This window comes from Corvus cornix, chromosome 1 (genome assembly GCF_000738735.6).
Source record: "Corvus cornix cornix isolate S_Up_H32 chromosome 1, ASM73873v5, whole genome shotgun sequence".
In the NCBI taxonomy this organism is placed as follows: Eukaryota; Metazoa; Chordata; class Aves; order Passeriformes; family Corvidae; genus Corvus; species Corvus cornix.
The window spans coordinates 17,243,065-17,256,635 of record NC_046332.1 but is presented as its reverse complement, the minus strand read 5'-3'; the positions used below and the strand labels follow the sequence as shown (position 1 = coordinate 17,256,635).

The 13,571-nt window shown below is 41.5% G+C and overlaps 1 protein-coding gene across 1 annotated transcript; it reads left to right on the top strand.

Moving 5' to 3' along the window:
• Window positions 1-2,412: 2,412 nt before the first annotated feature.
• Window positions 2,413-13,113, top strand: TAGLN3 (transgelin 3). The gene is made up of 5 exons (XM_010395825.1): window positions 2,413-2,793; window positions 3,216-3,397; window positions 4,252-4,426; window positions 8,934-9,036; window positions 12,561-13,113. Exons 2-5 carry the CDS (start codon window positions 3,218-3,220, stop codon window positions 12,700-12,702), a joined length of 600 nt encoding a protein of 199 aa, XP_010394127.1. The 5' UTR covers window positions 2,413-2,793; window positions 3,216-3,217; the 3' UTR covers window positions 12,703-13,113.
• Window positions 13,114-13,571: the final 458 nt, after the last annotated feature.

Sequence of the window (13,571 nt, the reverse complement as noted above, 5' to 3'; positions counted from 1 at the left end):
CCATTTCTTAACTTCTGATTTTGGTGAGATAATCCTTCTGAAGTGATTACTGTAAAAGCTCTAATTTTCAATCCTCCGGTTACTGGAATCACTTTGTTTGATTTTACTTCCCTCTTCCCCTCCTTTTTATAAAGAGTAATTGTTGTAACTGGATATGATATTCCCACTGCTCTTGGTGAACCTCCCATGTTTTATTCAGCCAAGCCCTTCAATCACAGTGTCTTACTCAACATCTTACCTTCATCATCCTCTGCATGTTTTTTAACATCTGTTTTGTCCTAGGACAGAGTGCTGCATTCTTAAAAGTACTTTTTCAATGATGGCTGGACTTTGGCTGCAATAAGACACTTTTTGTCTGCTTCCAAGTAGACTGCTTTCAAGGAGGTTTCTTTATCTTTTTTGCTTATTCATGTTAGCTGGGATCTTCTTAGGAGCCTAGGGGAGGCATTTTGTGACTTCTAATAACATTAAATAGTTCAGGCCTGGGAACATATTCTTGTACAAACTGAATAAAATATACACCATCATTAATGATTTTTCAGTTAGAGTCATATTACAGGACCTACTCGTTAGCCAGCTTTAATCTCTCTAATGTGTCATGTTGTTTCAGAATTGGTTTAGTTCCCTAATCAACCTGTCATGGAGTTGCCAACTCTAATATATTACAGAGCTTTTAGTAAATTGTATCAACATTATCACTTAAAAAAAATATTCCATTGTTTTCCCCAGGACTGATGGCACAGAAAGCAGGCTTATGATTTGTTTAGTGGTACTTTGGAAAATATTGGTGGGGAGCTGGCATTTTTCCAATCCTCTGCAGTTTTCCAGTTTTTCATAGCTTTATTAAAAATTGATATTGATGGACAAGCTTTTCAGCTTTCCCAGTGTGGAATGGTCCCCTCGAGAACGGGTTGCATAGCCAACCATCTGTGAAGGGGGAGACCTCTGCTCTGCAGCTTAGGAGAGTTAAATTACTCATCCCTGCCCCCAAGTTAGGAAACAGAGTCAGAGGCTGATGCTAAGGCAGGTGACTTTCATGAAATCTTGTTGCTAGTGGACACTGAGCACCCTGGTGTGACCAGAAACAGCCAGGCACCCTAGGTAGCTCCCTTCTAAACAGAAGAACACAAAAAGATCTGAAAGTGCAAAATAAAGCTTATTCTTTGTGGGGCTGGCCAAAGAGTGTGAAGCCCAGCCCTTAACAGCTGCTGAAGGGAAAGGATGTCAGATTCATATTCTGCGTCTTCCTGTTGCAGCTGCAGCCTGCTCCTTCTCTGATCTCCAGGCGGGGCTTGCAGCCTTGGTTCCTGCGCATCCGCTGTGCCTTCAGCCCCGTGCTCACTGAGATGGAAAGTGCTCAAGTGGTGGCCCTGTCACGTAGCATGCTCTGAGTTATGTAATCTAGTGTTGCATAGGAGTTTAAAACTACCAGTGCGGGGAAGAGAAAGCACTAAATGAAATGCCTGTGGAGGACAACAATGAATTAGGTCATCTCTTAAATTTTTCATCTCTTGAGTCTGTTCAAGCCCAGCAGCATCAGAAGCAGTATAAGTCTGAGAATTCAGAATCTTAAAATGAGAAAGTAATGGATGAAGAGCCCATTAGGAAACAGATACACAAGGAACCATATTTATTTCCCCTATATTTTTTCCCTTTCTGAATGCAGCAGAGGGACTTTTGTTGGCCAAACTGTCCACCTCAGGCTTATCAACCTCCTTGCGTATCAAGATGAATATTAATCATTTGCCAAAAGGAAACTATTTCATACCAGCATGAATGAAAGCATTTGACAAATTCTTGTATAACTCAGAAAGAAGTAAAAGTGATTTTATTTAATATAGTATTAAATCGGACTGCAGGAAAAGTCTCGTCTTAACCCTTCCTCTCTCCCCTTCCACATTGTATGGGTGGTATAACCAAAATTTAAACGACTGTACATGGGCATAGGTCCCTTCCTATTGCTGGAGGTTAGCTGACTCATACCAGCAGAAAGTAAAATCCTTGTGCTTTATAGTAGGTTTGCTAATTTTCAGTGATTTCACCTTGGTTTTAGTGGTTTGAGTTGTTTTTCAGGACACCATTCCACTATTTGATAGCCTAATATATACTGATGATAGGGTGATAAAAATATTCTATTACCTGCCTTCTCTTCCTTCACTTGTCATCATATTGTTCCCTTGTTCAAACTTTTTATCAGCATTTGAAGGGAAGAGGAGAAATTATTTGTTACACTCTCAGCCTGTTATCATTGCGATGCAGAACAGGGAGAAAAAGGGTTTGTTTCTGGCTTATGATTAAAAGTAAACTAGATGTGTGGTAATTTCTGTCACCTTCATTTAATAGAGTGCCTCTATTTGTATTTCTGTCTATCTGTCACTGGGATGCTTGATGCAGTTTGGGTTGATGCAGACTAGGCGGAGTAGATCTGAGCCGGTGGGGTGAGCAGTGCAAGGCTGAGGAAAGATGCTTGGAAACAGACCACAGATGGGCGAGATAAACAGGATCCCCGGGCTGTGACTGAGGAGGCAGGTCTCTTTAATGGCTCTTAGCAACGCCCCTGCTCTGACCCTCCTCATATGTGAGGAAAATCAAATCAATACACTGTTCTTCAAACCACGATGCTGCAGCAGCAGCAGGGCATTGTGGCAGCCTTCATCTCTTAAATTCATCTTCGCATTTTCAGTGTGCTGATCTCTGGATATCCATCCTTGCATCTCTGCTGAGGAAGACTCTGACTGCATCTTTAATTGGATTGCTCCCATGCACAACCTTCTTCTTATTAGCAAGTATTAGGTAGGCAATTTTAAAGTGCTTTTGGATTTGCAGACAGCTGTAACGTTGATCTGACAACCCTATTGTATTCTCTGTAAACATAGCAGACGCCTCTCTTTAAAACGTACTGTGTTTTAAATCTTGCTTTTCTTCTGCTTTTGTGGTTGGGCAGGGGGGACTGCTGTTTTTTCCTTCCTTTTAAAAAAGATGTTGTAGCTGATTTGTGCTTTTGGAAAAGGATATTCCCTCACTGATCCCTCCCCTGTTCTGTGGAACAGCTATAACCGGTGCCATACAGTTACTTTCAGTGTTGATGAACATCTGTTCAACTGTCTAACATTTAGGGCAGGCTGCTCACTCTTTTATTCTTTAATTTTCCTGTGCATACTTCAAAGGTGTAGACTGGGACTCTGCCCACTAAGTAAGTTCTACCTTGTTTCCAGAGATGGCTAACAGAGGACCAAGCTATGGCTTAAGCCGAGAAGTTCAGGAAAAGATTGAACAGAAATATGACCCAGAATTAGAGTCTAGGCTGGTGAACTGGATTATTGTACAGTGTGGAGAACAGATAGAGCACCCTCCTCCTGGAAGGCAACATTTTCAGACCTGGTTGATGGATGGAACGGTAAGTGCTTTGTCCAATTACACACTTTCAGTGTTTATACGCACGGTGCCCCTGTCTCCTGTCTTCATTTAGATAAACTGGTCAGAGCTCAAGGTCAGTGCAGAAATATATATCTTAGTATCTGATTTATTTCCTTTTCACCAAGAGTCTTAATCTCAAAAGATAAATTATCCTACTAGTGCACTGGGATCAGTACGATATTAATGATTCTTATGAGTCATGCATGTTTTATATATAAGTATGACTCATTCCTTCAGCATCCTTTCTCATGCAGTTAAATGAAATCGGTTTTAAAACCAGATGTATACTTTTCTCTTTAAGAAATAATCCGTGTTGACAAGGAAAGGCGAAGAGATATAGCAAATTTGAAGGATAGGATTGTGTCATAACTGTCTTCTTGGGAATAATTCTGTAGCTAAAACATTGTATTGCATTGGTTTATTGAACAACAGGCAGATGCTGCTGTTTGCAGTGGCTGTAAAGACTATGCTAATCACTGAATCTCTGCCAAAGTGACTCTAACAACATTTCAATTGACATTGCTTATTTTTTGGCTTGGGCATGAGGCTTCTTCTCTGTCAGTTGTTATATAACCTCTACCAGTGATTGCTTTGTTGTTTCTAGCAGATTAGGATTTATATGGTTAGGCTATTGCTTCAGTTAATGAAAGCTTTAATGCTTTTCTAATACACTTTGATTATTATCAATTCACTTCTTTATTTTTAACTGAAGAAATTATGTCCATGACAGAAACTGGCTGGGTCAAAAGCATTATGCAGCATCATTTCATGTGCAGAAATTGCCTTCTAGTTTGGTGGCCACTTTCTAATTTTGTTTCTGTCTTTATCTCTCAGCTGTTATGCAAGTTAATAAACAGTTTGCATCCAAAGGGAAATGAGCCTATTGCAAAGATCTCTGAATCAAAAATGGCTTTCAAGCAGATGGAACAAATATCTCAGTTCTTAAAAGCTGCTGAAATCTACGGAGTAAGAACAACAGATATTTTCCAGACAGTGGATTTATGGGAAGGTAAAAATAATAAACTGAAAGTCAGTTTACAGTCTTCATTTTACTTTGCTTTGATGTGCATTTTGTCTAGGCATATTCTCTAATGTAATTATCTTTTGTTGCTGTTTGCCTTACCTCATTACCATGTTCTTCCAGTGCTGCATTATTTCCTCTGAGGGATTTATATTACCCTGAGGGCATAACGGAACCTTTCCAAGCTCGTGTGTTATCCAAAACCCCATCATTCTGATAGAAATCCACAGACCTAGTAAAACAACTGTTCTCTCTGCTAATTACTTCAAAGTAAATAGCTCCTAACAAGAATATGGAAAACCCTGATTTTCTGATGACAAAATTTTATTGCAGTTTTAGAATTATAAGCAAAGTTTAAATTGGAGCTAAGAAATGCATTCCCAGGAGCATATATGCCTCTATGAAGCTTATGAGGGTTCATTTATGACTAGTGAGAAACAAAACTCACTGCTTAACACCATATTAGCTGAGCTTCTCTCTCTAAGGAGACTTTTAAGAGAGGTCACTATGGCAACAGCAAAAAAAATCGGGGTGCTCCTGTGGTTTTACAGTAAGACAGGTGTAGTCTGTCTCCATCCCATGCTCTAAATGGAAACTGCTTGTTCTGTTTGCTGAAAAGCTGAGTCATTTGTGCATTCATGGGGCTGGTTTTGCCCACTTCTGTGGTGGTGCATCCCATCCCAGTGCTCTAACCAAACACACTGTATATGCTGCATCTCCCTGGACAAGGTGGTGCAATGACTGAGCACTCAGAGCAAAGACAGCTGCAAAGTAGTGAAAGGCACATATGAAAGGGTCAAAAATCTTCCACGAGAATCAAACAGTGGAAAGAGGAAAACAATCCACTGAGAAAGCTGGCCAGCATAGTTTGTGTAGGAGTACACACTGAGAGAAAAAAGTGGGGTCTGTTTTCACAGGCAGTCGGGATATGTGGAAGGGATCACTCCTGTGAAGGACAGCTGGAGGAATGAAAGACTAGGGAGCTCTTCATGAATGGGTTAGAGGGAAAGGATATACTGATAGCTGGAGTTACTGGGATCTGTAAAGGTCTCAGGGTGCCAGATTTGCTTGACAAATCTGTACCTTTGGGCACAAGGGCAGGATTGTTTCTTACAGTTCAGTCTTTAGTGTTTCATGCAATCTACCTTTACATGTCTTAAACGAAGGGATTTTCACTGAAGAAGCACCTTCCCACCCATCAGCCTAGCAGGCTGTTGAGAGAGAAGTTCTATCTATCTTGTAAGGGATGATAATGGCTTATTTCAGACATTGTTCTTTGCAGTCTTTTGCAACTCATAATGGCATATGAAAATATGGTACATTGATCCTTATGAGGAAAAGGACTTGCTTTGAAGACATAATGTTCTTAATTATAGTTGCTGTCTTCTAATTTATCTTCCTTTCACTCATCATCTTAACAGATATAAGGTAAAAAGGTAGTAACTTCTTGAGGACAGGAAGTCAAAACACAATTTGCAACCTAGGAGGAAGACATACAAAGCTTTTCTTCACTGTTATTTTAAGATTTCCCAAAGCTAATCTGTGACTCCTCACTTTCCCACTCCCTTTTCATCCTTCCTGCTGCTCATTTCAGTGCTGGGATGAAACAGTCTGTCTCTCCAGCAGTGAGGCACTGCAAGTTCTTTGTGCCTCACCGTAACTCTGACCTCTGGCATCTGTGCTGCTTCAGGGTTGAATTGTCTGAACAGGGATGCATAAGCTGGGCAAAAAGGACAGTCTCTTTTTCACTATTTTATAATTGCAGCACTCCTATACTTCACATCATAACCTCTTTAGAAAGAGAGATGTTAATGTATGTTTGTAGGGAAAGAAAAGCGTGTGACTGAGAAACAGTTTGTCCCTGGCACTAATTGTTTTCCACGAGCTTTTGCTTTGAAATTCTTAGCAATGATTAATGAAAATATTTTAGGATACGATCTGCTGTTGGCTGTTTCAAACTCACTCAGTCCATCTGTTGCATTTTTCTTCATCCCTGTGGCTCCTTGATCCAGGGAAAGTATCACCTCTCTTTTGGCCCTTTCTTACATAAATGTACTGTGCTGAGCAGCTTTCCCTGATCCACGCCCAAGATATGTTCTCTGCCTTTTACAGATCCCTCCTTGGTATATTTCCAGGCAGGCAAGAGGCAGCTGCACCACTGGGTATTTGTTCAACGTCTACAGAAAAGCTTTTCAGGAATACTCTGCAGAGCAGTTCTTCATCTTTGTATTTGAACTTTCCCCTTTCTGGACCTGGAGAAGAGGTCCTTCCAGATAGGTTTCCCCTAAAGAGACAGGCTTTGCACAAGAAGTGAGCAGAGACCCCTACCTCCTTGTTTTAAGAACAGTGCCAAGTTCCTCTACAAGGCTCTGCTATTCAAAGCACACTGCAGAGGACACTGAGATGCAGGAGTGTCATGAGTGTGAGTCCCTGCAGAGAGGCTGAAGCTGTGGGCCAGGTGGGCGGCCCACATGGCTGTCAATAAACAAGTGCTGGAGTTAAGGGAAGGCTCTGACTACAATTTGCTGCAATACCAGAGTCAAACCTGGCTTCAGAGGTGTATGATCCCTTCTGTCAGGTGACTGCACTGGAAATTTAAAATTTTTCCCTGTATTTTTTTTTTTATTCTGACCATCAAGGCCCTTGTATCCTTTGCTGGAAGAGGGCAAGTGACACAAGACCACTTGGATTCAGGTCTTCCCTCACCCACAGCACTCCTCATATGCAGCAAGGAGTCTCTGCAGAGCAGAGCCATGGCCATGGTTTTGTTTTGTCACGTGTCATTCAGCTCCCACTCACTCAGTTTTTCCCCTGCAGCAGCTCCCACTCATCACTGACAAATAAAGCAGAGCTGAGCACAGAGCGTGGGGGGGGGGGGGGCTGCCAGATGGCTCTGCAAGGCTGATCATCATATTTCACTGCCTGTCTTTTGTTCCTTTTGCTTTTTTCTTCGCTTGTCGTCATTATTCAGCTGATTCACTTTTAAATCCTTCTCCACATCCCTTTTCATCCCAGGCAGTCACTGCACTCCTGTTATATGGGAGGCATCCCAAGGACGTTGTCTGTGGCATCTGTTACAGCATATGGTACATCTGCTGCTCCGGGGAGCTCTGAGGGTCCCTGCCTCGTGCTCCTCCGTGTGCGCCTGTGGACGTGCGCGTGGGGGATGTCAGCTCTGCAGCCGCCCTCCCAAGCAAGGACCCTGTCTGATGCAGTTTGCCTTCAATACAGTAAAATACATCAGTTCTGGATGGCTGACAATTTATTTTCTGAGCAAATGGTCCCCTGCAGATAGGATTTTTATAAACTTTAGTAGTCTGTATGACAGGCACAGTTGGAAGCTGATGTTTTCAGCTTCAGGGTGCTGTCCTCACCTCAACCACTGTGATACAGAGCCCTGGACTGCATCTGCCTGTAATCAGGGTGATGCACCACAAACACAGAGTGTGCACTGTTCCCTTCCCACTACACTCCAGCTCATCTACAGTGATGTTCATTAATATTGGTCCACCGAATTCTGTTTTCATCATGTCTCTGGTATCTCCTTTTTTCTGAATTGCTTGTTTTCACATGTGAAGAACCAGAATCAGATCAATTAACTAGATACATTGCTTTAGGGAAGAGGAAGAACTGGAATGAAAGAGGGGAGGTAAGTCATAGAAATGCTCATGGAGGATTTCATAAGGGAGAAGCAAAAGGCAGATTTCCAGTAACTTACCACTTCACACAATTGGAAATACCTGCTGCAACTTATTTTTGCTAGAAAGTATTCCAAAAGGTAGCATGTCTGGACTGGGTAATGAGTTATGTAACTTATATTTGTCTAAAGATGAGACAGGCCCTGACTTTTTGAGCTGAGGGATGGAGTAAGGTAGCATAGGGAGAACATGCAAAAATAGTAGACCAAATGGGAAAAACTAAAGGTATGAAACTGAATAGCATCGTAGTAAGTAGGACAGATTAGAGAGATGCTTTGATGTTTAATTTGGGAAGGACTGATAGAAGCTATCAGTGCAGGAGCTCCCAGAACTGCTGTGAGCTCTATTAGCACAGGAATCAAACTTACTCTGAACAAACTGAGACACAGCACTGTTATTTAACACACTATTCTCCTTCAGCCACATTTCACTGAGTATATTACCATTATTTGTATACCAAAGTAATCTCTCCTTAGGAGAAAATTTTGTCAAATGGATTCTATAGACTTAAAATGGCATGAGGGAAGGCATTAAAATAGTCAAAGGCCTGGAAACCTAGAAATGTCTGAAAAATTAAGTTTTGCTTTAATTCTATCCCTTTGTTGACTTTTAATAAGCTCTTGCATGTCAGTACTTTCATTTCAGCAATGGTAAAATAGCATTTATAATTCTATTAATGCACATCTTCAGGCACCTGAGGGAGTTAGTTAATACATCACATAAAACTGCTTTTCAGTGTGCCAAGCTATTTGTTGTGCAAGGATTTCCTATATTAATTTCACTGTCTGGCCTTCTAGGGAAGGACATGGCAGCAGTGCAGAGAACCTTAATGGCTTTGGGCAGTTTGGCGGTCACCAAGGATGACGGCTGCTACAAGGGAGATCCATCCTGGTTCCACAGGTAAAGTCCAGAGCACAGCTGCTCAGAGCTGTCTTCCCTGGGAAGCTGGTAATATCATCTGCCTTTAGGCTTTAAGGAAATTTATTGGGAAAGGAAGGGAAGAATATTTCCCAAGTTTCCTTGTAATAGGGAGGTTTTTCTCTCTGGAGGTTAGAGAAGGGAAGCAGGAAAAGTATACATTTGTCATCAGATTTGCTCTCTCACATCAGACAGCAGACAGAAAGACTAATGAAGACAAGGCTGTTATGGTTGTCTGTGAGCCCCTATGTAGTGACCCCCTTACTGAGCAAAGAGAAGGCATGAAATCTCTTTCCTTTTTTTATCAAACCAAAAATGATTTAATTTCCTAGGCTTCTTTATTCTTGGGGAGCACCACCTATCTGTGAAGAATTCTCTGTCTTGGCAAAGCGGTTTATTTGTTCTGAAATTCCATTTGTTTTGGCTCAGGAGGCTGTAAAGCAGGGACAGGAAGAAAAGGAAATCCTCCCACAGTTACTCTCCTGCCCCACAGGCATATTATTGACATGACTTTCTGCCTTCCAAGAGTATTTCTTACACAGAAATGTCGAAGACAGGTTAGCAAAAAGAGTGCTGACTGCTTGTCTTTTCTTTCCTTGAATTTTCTGATGTCTAGGTGAGGCTCAGCAAAAATAAAGCAAACTTCACTTTCTTTGTCTTAAACCCTGAGCTGATTAAGCTGAATCTGAGATTTGAATTTTAGGTGAATAAATGCAAACTCCTTGTTTATATGAAATCAGGTTACATTAACTTAATACACTGCACAAATAGATTTATGTTTATGGAATATAATTACATTTAAAATTGATTTCAAATCCAGTTACATTCTTTAATATAAACCAGACATGAAATCACTATGACCCAGACAGACTTATTTGTTTTATGTAACTAAAACAAAGCCCCACATGGAAAAATTAATTTTCATCTGGACTCTTAATTGTGGGTGGGAACAGTTTTTGTTGGCATGGATGAAGATGTGATCACATCCCTTCTCCTCTAGCTGTCTGTCCAGCCCGTACTGCTTGGATAGCCAATCTGTAGGTATTGCAATCCCTGTGAATCCATGTTATAGCCACTGCCTTAAGGAAAGCTGGTGTTACAGCATGTTGCCAGTCAGAAGCTGCTTTCTGAGTAGCTTCCCTATCCCTTCAGGCAGACCAAGCCCCCTCTCTGCCACCAAGTGTTACTCATAAATCAGGGCTTTCAGGCTGATTCTTAATCGCCTTAAGTTAAATTGAGAGACCAATATCAAATGGCATAAGAGTATCTGTGCAGGGATCTACAGTGATTAGGATAATGCCACACTTGAGCTAAGCCATTTAACTTTCCACTGCCAGTGTCTCACATACCCAGTGCCATCAGACTGATCCCCGCTTCTTTCCACGCCCTAGCAAGGTTCATGGATCCATAGCTGTTCGTTATCCTGTAGCTTGGCAAACACAAACACTGGTGTGAAGTTGGCACAAAAAGCTGACAGATCTGGTGTGCTCAGTTTTAAGTAAGAATGATGCCAGACAGACCAAACAGAATTTGACATAGTGTTAGACATGAGTAGACTTGCCTTCACCTCTTTTCTTACTCTCAGTTAAGGCCATTTCCACCCACCTAAAAACAAATCTTGTACATGTTATCTGTAAGACCATCATATACTAAACGTGGTGCTTATGATGGTAAAAATAACACTATATGATCCAAGCTATATATGTAATACATTTTTATTCATATATCCAGGCTACCCTTTAGTCTTGCCTTTTATTTCTTCTTTGCAGGTCTCAGTTTTTCTCTTGTTAAATTACTTTCTGACTCTCTGTGGAACTACTCATCAACATAGCTAAACATTCTAGAAGGAAAAAGAAAAGAACAGTAGAATGCTCTCCTGGGTTTTTTTTAGTTAAAATAGAGGCAGACACAGTGAACCTGAGATTTCATTAGGTAATAGGAGTAGTTCTAAAAACATCCTCTCCTAGAGATTCTGGCAGTAGTTTGGTGCCTGTGTAAGTATTCTGGAAAATAAATTAAGCAGCGGTGAGAGGGGCCTGCTTTCTGAAGCACCACAGTTCTGTGTGCTTCCCCCAAAAGAGTGAGCTTTCTGGCAAGAGCTGTGGGATCTGAAAGCCTGTGATGGGCCTCTATAAGCCCTCTTACTAGTCTATACTTCACCACTTGACTCATTCTGAAAAATGACTGGTCAGTCCTGGTGTCCTGTGGATCTCTCTCATGCTTCTGCTTTGCTGGGCTGTCACGTGGACATGGGTTTGTCTCCTGCACTGTCCTGAACACCCTGAGCCTAGCAGAGAGTTTAAGTGCTTTTCTGGACTTGAGCCAGGGTTCTCAGCACAGTGCAGGATATGACCCTCACAGAGAGGATCGTGTTGATGGTTTTCAATCACAGCAGGTACCTAATCTAGTATTCTCATCTAGTGGTGGGGTGGGGAAGAAAAGGGGAACTGTAACTTGATGCCATATTGCAGTGTAACCTGTAACCTGATCACAGGACAAACAGACACAGCAGGGAAATTGATTCTACCTGTATGGGAGTAGGGTCTGGTAGATGGAAAGCCTCCCTCAGTCTGGGGCTCTGCCAGTTCATATGGCTCGTTTGATGGCAACAGACTGATCCTTCTCCATTGTAAATTGCTTGTTTTCCCACCTAGTATAAATGAAAGATGAATCCAAGCTGAACAGTTTCTTGTGAGGCAGCAAAGTGCAAACTTTTGTCCTTCTTAGCTGCCACTTTGGCCTTCAGTGCTATTTTCAGGGAGAAAAAGACTCCTTTTATGCTCCAACAAAGGTTCATTGATCCAAAGGGCTTTTGAGACCAGAGACACTGAACAAAAATGGTCAGTATGTTTTGACAGAAGATAAAGGACTGTCATATAGTTAAGACACAGGTGCAAAGGGCAAAGTCTACTGCTTAGGAGGTGAGAGATCTTGAAATGGAAACAAAGCAAGTGTTCTGTCCTGCAGACAACCAGTGTCCGCTCTGCAAAAATGAGCAAGTTCCTTCTCTGACCCTTTGTTGCTCTGGGTACACTAAGCTTTTATTTACTCCGAGTTAAATTATACCAATTTGTACTGTTGCTCTGGATGGGTATCAACTTGTAGTATACCACAAGTAAGTGTCTCATTGATCAGATCCCGTGGACTACAGATGTTAAGAGATACAGGGCTCAACACAAATTAACCCTATTTTGTGTTTTATATACAGCACTGCATAAACATTTTACCTGTCACAGCTGCTGGGGAAGTCCCTTGGGGTTCTGGAATAACGGGGACAGTGAAAGTATAAAGTGTTGTATGTTTGACTAGAGCATTACTTCTATCTGCAGGAAAGCAATTAGCTCGGCCAGTACTATCCAGCACATGGGATGGTGCACATGACATATTGCATTACAAGGGACATGAGCCAATTTCAGATTGATTTTCATGATCCCTGTATGATTTCATGATCACACACAGAATGATGGTATGTATGTATTTTGCTCTTTTTTCGTGCATCTGGACAGGAAAGCACAGCAGAATCGACGAGGATTTTCAGAGGAGCAGCTTCGGCAGGGACAGAACGTAATAGGCCTTCAGATGGGCAGCAACAAAGGAGCATCACAGTCGGGTATGACAGGCTATGGGATGCCAAGGCAGATTATCTAAAAGCATCTCTGTCTGTGGAGAAAACACTCTTTCTGCAGCATGGTCTGTTAAGGAAAAAAAAAAGAAAAAGAAAAAAATGCTTATTAGTTCCCTTTCTGCCTGGTTTTTAATAGTTAGTGCTCTCTGAGGTTTGAGGTATTTTTGGTTTGGTTTGTTTTCTTTGCAGCTGCAAGAGTTCGTCTAGGAACTTGGGTTTTTGTGGTGGTGTGTGTCAGTTCACAGCACGTGTGCACTGCTGCCGCCTACTTTTCACTTCTGAACTATGCAAAGACAATTATTCTGTATTAATTTATTTGCAAAGTGTTATCTTCCATATTTGTCTCACACTGCACTTGTATTTCAACCAGTAACCTCGTTCTTCAATTCAGTGATGATACTGTTTGACTTAAGAATAAAGACAAATTAAAGACACCTCAAAGACTCGTTATTTAAAGGAGGTAAAAGCCAAAAGCAACAACCACATGGTGCAGTGCAGAGGAGTTAAATATTTTCAATGGTCAATGTTTTATCTCTAACCCAGAGCCCTCTCTGAGTGACTCCCTGCTATAGTGTTTACAGTCTGTGTTACATGTTCAATTTAGTGTTTGTGTAAAGGTGCACCCAAAGTATTTTCCTAAAAAGAAGAAAATATTTATTATCCACAGAGTCTGATTCATGTAGTCCCTTCCAATTTAGCTCCGATTTTTCTTGACCTGGTGTGCTGGGTCATCTGCAGCCCACAAACTCGTGGATCGAGCTAAAATCAGTTTTATAGGGAAAGCAAAAGCTGTGTGGGAAAACAAAGCAAAATAAGGAATTAATTCACTATTTCCCATTGGCAGGCAGGCATTTAGCCACTTCCTGGAAAGCATGGCCTCAGCATGCTTGAT